At 41.2% G+C, this 9,244-nt stretch overlaps 1 protein-coding gene across 1 annotated transcript in view; it reads right to left on the bottom strand.

Annotated features, from left to right (window-relative positions):
- Positions 1 to 1,042: 1,042 nt before the first annotated feature.
- plxnb2b (plexin b2b) overlaps positions 1,043 to 9,244 on the bottom strand; it is a 130,099-nt gene continuing 121,897 nt past the window's right edge. The window contains exons 32-37 of the mRNA XM_065957021.1: positions 8,971 to 9,131; positions 7,053 to 7,200; positions 6,789 to 6,853; positions 6,533 to 6,608; positions 4,577 to 4,651; positions 1,043 to 4,000 (exon numbers count right to left, since the gene is read on the bottom strand). Of these exons, the coding sequence (XP_065813093.1) occupies positions 3,896 to 4,000; positions 4,577 to 4,651; positions 6,533 to 6,608; positions 6,789 to 6,853; positions 7,053 to 7,200; positions 8,971 to 9,131 (630 nt within the window). The 3' untranslated portion in view covers positions 1,043 to 3,895. The remainder of the gene's footprint in view (positions 4,001 to 4,576; positions 4,652 to 6,532; positions 6,609 to 6,788; positions 6,854 to 7,052; positions 7,201 to 8,970; positions 9,132 to 9,244) is intronic.

The raw sequence follows: 9,244 nt of genomic DNA, 5'->3' as shown, positions 1-9,244 counted from the left end.
GATTTAGGAGAACATTTTTACCAAATTTCTTGTGTGAATTCCAGCAAGTCTTGATCCAAGTGGATGTTTTAAAATAACAATTTTCAGTGGAGAATCTTTGATTTCTAGACATCGAAAGAGCATAGTTATCACAAGTGCAGCATACGGCAAATAAATTTGACTTGGAGAATGATGTAAGTAGCAAGACTTAATAGAAATATAGTACAGTATTGCCTTTGATTTTGCACCAGTGATCAAGGGCAGTGTACAAGATGCAGTGCTGGCGATAATTAAGTGTAATCACTCCTGCTTTGGTAGCGGCCCTTGAAGTTGCTCTATCTGTTGCTGCATCAACGATCTACTCAGTGAGACGTCGGCCTTCGCAGGCCTCTGGTCTGTCTTTGATATGCCCACCCTAGTGTCTGGGTTTGTTAAGCAGTCCAATGAGGCAATTTTGTCTTTCATCTTTCTTTTTTCTAGTTTAATTCTTCGCCGTCAGTACTTAATTAATGTTTTCAAAGCAATTTTTCAACCTTCACTGCAGATGACAGATATGCTGTGCAGCTATTTAGATTATCAACTCGTTTCATGGCGCCAGACCTTTGCTTTTAGTCTGCATTCTGAGCCGTGTGACAGGAACCTGATGTGGCATTTGGGGAAAAGTGTTAGCCATCATAGGCTATGCTGCATTTGAGAAGTGATCCTATCAAGGAAGGCTTTTGAGGTCATTACATGCACAAATGTCTGGAGAAAACTGTCACCTTTTCATGCTCATGGCCCTCGGAAAATGGTTGGTTGATTTAAATGGGGAAAAATAATAATATAAATCTGCCTATTACTTCAGCCTGTGTGTGTAAGCTCTTCAGTCAATCTAAGGTAATGTAATGAGCTGTATAAGTACTTCAAGGAAAATGATTCCGGTCACTTCAACAAGAAATTAGCTACCTGCAGCATGTGTTACCTTATCTTTCCAAGGTGATTGTGACTCATGCAATATGCATGGGAGGCGAGTGTTCAATTGAGGCTAATCAATATTCTAAAAGTGAAAGAAACACAGCAGATATGAAGGGCGTATATGTCTCTGAGTTTATTCACGGAGGAGTGTATGATGAAACCTGTGGGTAACTGCTCCGTCCACACAAAACTTTGTAAAATTAAGTTCATCCAGTAAAACCAGACCAGGTACAAGATCGAGGATCATCTGAGCTGCCTAGGATGGGGAGGATACGGTTGGCTTTTATTAATGGTCCTGGACTGAAAAAAATGGAGCGTCCCAGTTTCTTTAATCGTTACAGCACATTCACAAGTTTCAAAATGGAAAAAAGTCTCGACAACTGCACAAACAGTTTTTTTTCTCTTTTGCTTTTTTTTGTCCCAGGACTTAATGCATAGGATTATACAGTTAGAATACAGTATTTCAACATCTTTTACAAAGATTCATATGGTATAGGAAAACAAGAAATAAAAATAATAACTGCACAGCAGTAAGAAAGGTCATTTGTCGAGTATAGATAGTCATTTATCATACACACTGTTGAATAGCAGAAACACAGGGCAAGAAAAAGAACAACGTTGGAACAATGTTGCGCTATATTCAGTCTACATAAAGACACCCTTTTGATTTCAGACTAATTTAGGAATGCCAGACATTTTCAAGGGAAACCCAAATCACGTTAGCCACTGTTTTACATTTATTCATTTTGGCCTTTTTGCCTTAGCCACCAAAGTCCTACTAAGCACACACCACAGACGCCCAAAAGGAAATGCACACATTAAAACTGCAACCATTAAAGAAATCATACTGAAATGTCTTCAGCCTATTGGCACACAAATGGCTGCAGCAGGGCATCTAGCATTTATGACGGCACACATAATATCACAAGTCCAAATACATTGCTGTGTCTATAGCACTATCGCCATCATAATCACCTAGTTACCGATAGAATAATTTAGAACCAATATATATATGTATCATCCTATTCAATAAGGCACTTTTTTGGTTAAAGAAAGGCTCTGAAATAAGCGTCTTGCATCAACTCTGTTAGCGAGAGAGAAGTCAGCAGTAAACAACACTGGAGACAAGGATAGAGTCTGCAGTCGGCATGCAATTAAGATCAAAAGCCTCCCCTGCTGATTCCATTATACAGAGTGCCACTCTGCACTGCGCTGAGTGGGCAGTGCCAAGTGCTGTTGGTCGGGATGCCAGGGTGCCACGCTGAGACGGCAGGCAGACAGGCAGGCAGGCAGGCATCGAGGTCTGTGCAACCCTCTCTGGAGCCAAGGCAGGGATCGTTAACATTCTGGGGTCTCCGGAGCTCGTTACGCTCCGTCAACTACACACATCCACGATCAGATACAGGGACTACAATTAAATCATCTGTCAACAGCTAAACCTACAATTTTAGGATGGAACATGGTGGCGTTCGTTTAATGGCCCGAGAAATATCAAACCCTCATTCCTACCCTGTGGACACCTCGGCTCTGACACTGACACTCAATATTTCAATAACAATTATGTACATGATTGAACCTGACCTCGACGACAAAGAAAAAATGTTGTTCAGAACAAACTATTTAAGTACCAACTGCATCTCCAGCTTGTATTTACATCAGCAAAAGGCTATTTCATAGCTTAAGAGGCAGAATGCTTGATGATTATTTGGAACATTACATGGGTAATACGAAAAACAATGGCACTGAAATGATGAACACTAAAATTGCAAATAATTAATTTGGAAAACTCTTGAACATATTGCTGATCTGCTACTGTATGTGAAGGCAGTTAGTAAGCTAATGAGACTGTCGTGGTGTTCTGACATTATTGCAGGGCTAAAATGAGTGACATGGCTCCATGGCACAACACAATTGCTTCTTGCTGACACAAATAATAAGAGAGGAAATTTACCTGGAAACAGACTCGCTGTGAAATGATTAAAAACCTTGAAATGTCCTTCTGTGCTTTAGTTGAAGTGGAATGTATCATGGCACTGTACAATAAAGGGAGACAGACTGTGCTATTATCGACTTCCCGAAGCACAAATGGCAGTCCAGCTTGAAGCGAATCCGAGTCAAAAGCAAAGAATTTAACTCAAACATTTCTGAACCCTCCGGGGACCCGTCAGGCATATGAGCCTGTACATTGCTAGATTAACCGGTGTCCTTGTGAGGACCCTTTGGTCTCTGTCAAAAGGCTCGGCGAGAGCGCGGCTCCAGTGTGTCACTGAGTGTGGGGAATTAAAATGACAGAAAGCAGGCGTCCCTTCACCATCACACCTGACAGTAGGCATCCTGTGTGTGCACACACATTCTGAAACATTCACACACGCACTCAAGTTTTAGTAACGCACACTCTTGTTCACATGTTGCACTTCACACAGACAGCTACGCACACACAGGCTAATAAAAACACTATCCGCATCACAAGGTGATCCATTTAAAAAGATAATTTTTTTCCTTATAAAGCTTTCCGCATAAAGACTGCACGATAAAAAAAATATATAATACAACTCTTAAAACCTTTTCTACACAGAAAGAAATTGAACATCTGATTATCTCCTGTGCCAGTGCTCCACAGAAGGGCTTAATTCTTAGAGAGGTCTCTAACGCACTGCATTGTGAGAGCAATATTCAGTGAAGCATGAGTGAGCGTGCAGACCTTTAAAGGTTTGGCAAGTGAGCTTTAAGGCGTACCTATGACAGCGTAACCCATCATTTTCTTCCCCTTTTCACTCTCTTTCTGCATTTCATTAGTCCCCGTTACCCCACTGTTCAGAAAACTCACGCCCACAAGAGTCCCTCCTCACCTTTCCTTATTTCCACACTTTATTCTCTAAAAGAAGAAATAAGCCCCTGTAGTCACTGGCTGTATCCTATCATTCTCTCGCTCCCCCCATCCTCCCTCCCTCCAGCCGGTGTGTTAGAGATCAGTCACTTTGTTTTCCAGGGCTGCTGCTATCTGCTGGAGCCGCAGGGTCAGCTGTTTACTCTGGGCAGCTGGATCCTCGTCCAGGGATGCGATGATCTAAAAGAGGAATGGAAGGTGAGAAGGGCGTTAATGGAAGAAAATGAGGGAGAAGATAGATATAATAAGAATAATAGGAGTGATTGGGTAGTTCAGCGGGCAAAGGAGGAACGTCAGGGAAGCAGGAGAAACAAGGACCGGAGAGACGGCCGGAGAACCAGCGCAGGACAAAGAGAAAGAAAAGGGGACAAAGTAAGAGGAGAGGATGGTGTCATTTGACATCAACAGTCACGTCATACAAGCTGTTATTGTTTTGTGAACCCCACTTAAGGGAGACTGACAGCCCCATTTGTTTATCCGACTTGTTCATAAGGTTTTGTTTACCCCCCCCCCCCCTTTTTCTTGACCTCAAGTGGCAATGCACAATGGTAGCTTAAAAATCAATTCCCAGAGCAATTTTCCAATTCACATCCCACAGAAATGCTTTCAATTAAAATTTCATACAATCACTCTTCTGGCATATCAACAGTGAAGAGAGAGTGGGGAAAAAAAAGGAAAAGCAATAATATAGTGGGCAGTAGTGCATTCAGTGGAATAGCCTCCTTTGGGTGTGATAGTCAGAGAAGGGCCTCTTACCCCATCATAGTATTTGCTGGCGTACTGGTAAAGCTGATGGAGAGCCACTTGTGTGTTCAGTTTGTCTGTGTGCGACTGGATAACATAAGAAAACAAATTCAAGGTTAAAGAGAAAATGTGCAACAGTACAAGAGTAAAATGAGCAAATACTTCTTGTTTAGAGGTTTATAAAATAGCTGCAGAGCAAACATTTATGGGAAAAAACAACCATCTCAAAGAGGTACTATATTATAAGTAAACATCAGACATTAAAGATATAACCCTCCACATCTCCCTGAAATAAAAACAGTTCTTTATACTATTTATGGTCGTCTTTTTACAGCACTGCCATTCGATGAAGCTACATTCTGAATCCCCCTCTCTATCTCCACCACTCCTGTGGTGAACGTAAACCTCATGCCTTTGCTTAAAAACTTCACAAGACATTTTAAATCACTCTGTAGTCCAGCTGTATTCACACATTCAAATAACTCCTGACAGTGTCCTGAAGTTTTCTGGCCGAGCTACATGTGTGAACACAAACGGACTTTTTCCTGCTTACCCTTTAACAAGATTTCCACATGAAACCGGGGTGAGCTGATGTGTGAAACTGCATGTCATAGAGCAGCTTCATACTCTTTTCTGTCTGTCGACATGTTGTTTTTCCACTCTTTAGTTGAACATGTGGCATGGTAGTATTGATTTAAAGGCATAGTTGTAATTAGAGCGTCGGACTCAGTCTGCCATCTTAGATATCTTGTAAACATTACGACCACAGCATCCTTTTATACGTCATGTCCTGCCTCCTGAGAAACAGGAATCTTTCTCCCTGATATCAGCCTCACTGTTTACTGCTTATTCACTTACATCTGTAATAAGAGCTGTTCAAAGTGGTTCAACCATTTGTCTCAGTTTCCTCCTCCAAGTGGTTTGCATTTCACTTGGCTAAAGTAGATTGTTTAAGTTTCTGTCCATGATGTCTAACAATAAAAGCCAATGTTGTCACGTTTTAGCACACATTTTCCATATTTTAAAAGGGAACAGGAAAAGAAAATGTCAATTTATTTCTACATCCATTCATAGTAGTTATTCAGACTACTGAATTAGATGAGTTGGTTCATCAAGATAAGCAGTTAAGTGGAGCTAATTCTTCAGTCAGATTCCTATTACACCATCAGCAAAGAAAAGAGTGCAGTGATGTGACTAATATGTCATTTGTTATGAGGCCTCTAGTCAGACCTGAAACAACCAGAAATGATGCGTAAAACATGAAATCTGGCATGTCTGTTTGTTTTTCTGTTGTCATTTATTTGAGGAAGGTTTTAGTCGCCTTAAGGCTCAACAACAAATCTGAGGCCCGGTCAACTGAGATTTTCCATCCTTAACTGACTGTTTAAGTCACACGCTTTATGTACGTAATAATTAAATCTCTTTCTGTTGCACCTTTCAGCCAAGCGTACAAGTTATCTTTGGCATGTTTGTCATCTTTAAGGGGATTTTTGGCATTTTTAGTTTGGGTTTTTTTTCCCCCATGCAGCACTTGAAAATGTGCTGAGAAACAGGTCGGTTCAAAGAAACTTGGTGGGCTTTTAGATGATGAGTTGCCAGCAACACCAAGAGAAAGCAGCCACTGTTACGGTGCCCTGGTGTTGTATTGGAAAGTACACACTCTGTGTGCAGCATGAAATAAGAAACAGAGCACACGGTGTGATAAAAAAAAAGGGCAGATTATTGACGGACTTCCAGGATAAAAGAATGCAACTTTGTTGTGCTGCACTGTAAATAGATACACTGGTTACTTTTTCGTTGTATTTCTAAAAAAGAAGTTGCTCAAGGGCTTTTTTGTAGTTTGAAACTTCTCTCACTGTTATTATCAAAGTGACCACAGGAGGCGCCAGATCCCCACAGACTGTAATCTTAAGGATTTTATAGCAGAGTGATCTCAGTGGTTCAGAAAATGACAGCTGTGTTGCTCACCCGTGACACTTCTGCCAGATGAGTGTTCATGTCCTGGTCACTGACGGGTACCATCTGCCTGATGCCCTTGTAATAACTACACACAGACACACAGACACAGACACAGACACAGACACAGACACACACACACACAGGAGAAAAGGGGATAATCACTACATTGTTTAAGCATTATTGACAAAACTATTACAAGAGGCATTTCGAACTGACATGAAAACAACAGATCGAAAGAATGTAGTAAACTGCTGATGGGACTTACTCATCCACCATCTTCTTGTAGGTGGAGATCTCCTTTGCATAGAGAAGTTTGTTACTCGGAGAGTCCTAGAGACAAAAAGGTGACACAACTGTGAAAACAATGACACTTTAGATGGGTTGACCTTTATTGACATTCCTCTTCTCCATCCTTTGTAGTCCACTTTGATCCCATCTTCTCTATCTTCCCTCTTGCTCTTTCACCTCAACCCCCCCCCCACCCCCTCCTCCTTTCTTCTTCTTCTTCCTCCTCTCCATCTCCACTCACCCGGCTGAGTTTGTGCTCGCTCTTGGTGCAGGCGTCCATAAAGGTCTGGGCGATGACAGAGAGCGAGGCATCCACCACTTCAGACACGTGAACATCGAAGGTGAAGTGGGGATTCTTGAGGATGTTGACCCAGAATCGCAGAGGAAGGCTGCACCGGAGAGAGAGAGAGAGAGAGAGAGAGAAAGAAAAGAGCATAACACAGATCTATTATTGCAGTTTTTATCTTTATTAATGCTTTCCAATGGGTGACAATCTAATCAACGGCATCAGATCTTTGAATTCTTTTGAGTCAGGCAGGTTTTTCATGTGACAGCACTTGCCTGAGGTGCAATTGTGTGCAGAACAAGATAATAACAGTGAAGGAGAAAAGCCTTTCTTCTACAGTAGGTGTCAATTTATTCAGAACAATACCCTCAACTGTCATTGAAGATTACTATTTCATATAATACTGACCCCCCTTGCTGAATCATTGCTGAGAAAATTAAACCGGTAAAAATATCCTCCGATGAGTTTTTCAACAACAGGGATCAACAGAGAGTTTCAGTCAATGAAGCTTGTCTTCCCAAACAAATAACGATTGCAAATGTCTCACCAAAACCTTGACCTTTAATGTTCCCGTGCAGCCTAACAACCCAACACACCGATTACTTAAGGTAACGCTCGAGTACTCTCGCTAATTTCCCTTCTGAGCAGCAAAAAACACGCTCCGTGCGCATCTTTCAAACCTCATGTCAGCTTGTGAATTAAAAAAAGAAAAACACTGAAGTATCCCAAAACAAAAACTTCCCCTTCATGATCGAAAGCCCCGCCATCTGAGACATGGAACGCACACCGTGTAAAATTCAGACTGGTTTGGCAATATCTCAGGGGGAGGCTGCAGTGAGAACACAATAGAAGCATAAAAATAGAAATGTTGCTATAATCACAGAATTAAATTAGCTTGGGACATAATTACCATGTTTGTTGTGCCTCATACACACATTCATATTTAATACATGGCCCTCAGTTGATTTGATAAACAGAACGGGTGGATGCAGAATGTGGTGTGGTGTGTAGTAACTAATTAAATCGCTCATCTCCTGTCCTTGTGTGGGTGCTCTCTCACCAGCCTTGCGTCAATCACCGGCATCTACATGCAACACGTCGTCTTGTATGCTTGAGCCTTAGCCGACGTGACACTAATTTATGTACTTAAATGTCACATGGGAGAAGGGGGGGGGATTGCCATTGCAAACTAAGTGAGCTGAAATTGTGAATTTGTATTCTGTTGTTTCTTGGATAAGTAAGTCTTATTTCTGTAAGAGTAACTGTACTTCTACAGCTGGATTTATTGTGTCAATTAGACTCCGACAGTCAGTGTCTGCTTGTAAAGGTTTACAGTCATTGGTGGACATTTACTGAATTCCACTAAATGTCAAAGGTAATAATGTACATGTTTTTACCAGAAAGTAAAAAAACACTTAATAAACATGTAAAGTATAGTCCATCGTCTGACATTAAACAAAGTGGTCCCTAAACCTTTTGGTATGAGAAACAGAAGATGCCTCTAAGATGTTAGCAGCTCCCCCAAAAGACATATTGTCTCTGTAAATTCTCAGATAGCTTCATTTTACTATTAGAGGTTTAATCCCCAAAGTAGTAACAAAAAAGTCCAATATTTCAAAGACAATTGGAAGACAAAGAATATTCTAGGGGAATGAATTTTCGATGAAAAGGAAGTTTAAAAAAGTAAGCAGTTACCAAAATGTCAGATATGCTGCAGGAAGTTTGGATCATTCTGTGTAGATCACTCATGTGTTGTTGTTTTTTATATGTCAGAAACTAAATGTGTTTTGGTAAACAGGAATGGTTATTGTGTCAGAATCTAAAAGTGAACCCATGACAAAGATCAGTTGGTTCATACATGTCGCATTTTTACCTGTTCGTCTTCCAGATATGGATGGTCTCTTCATCCACATTGTTGTGTTTCAGCGCTTGCTCATCCAGGAAGTCAAAGAAATATTTGACAGCCGGTGGCACCACTGCCCCCGAGCACAGCACGCTGCGGAAGAAGTCATCCACAAACTGCTGCAGTGTTCCCTGAAAATGGCCACAAATAATGTGAGACAGGGCAGAGACAGAGAGCAGAGCCAGAAATATCTCCGCCTGGAGACATAACTATTTGCACATAATGTCAGTGAAGATATTCAGGC

This window comes from Labrus bergylta, chromosome 7, assembly GCF_963930695.1.
Source record: "Labrus bergylta chromosome 7, fLabBer1.1, whole genome shotgun sequence".
Lineage (NCBI taxonomy): Eukaryota > Metazoa > Chordata > Actinopteri > Labriformes > Labridae > Labrus > Labrus bergylta.
Note: the sequence above shows the minus strand (reverse complement) of the source record. Positions and strands in the feature narration are given on the sequence as shown.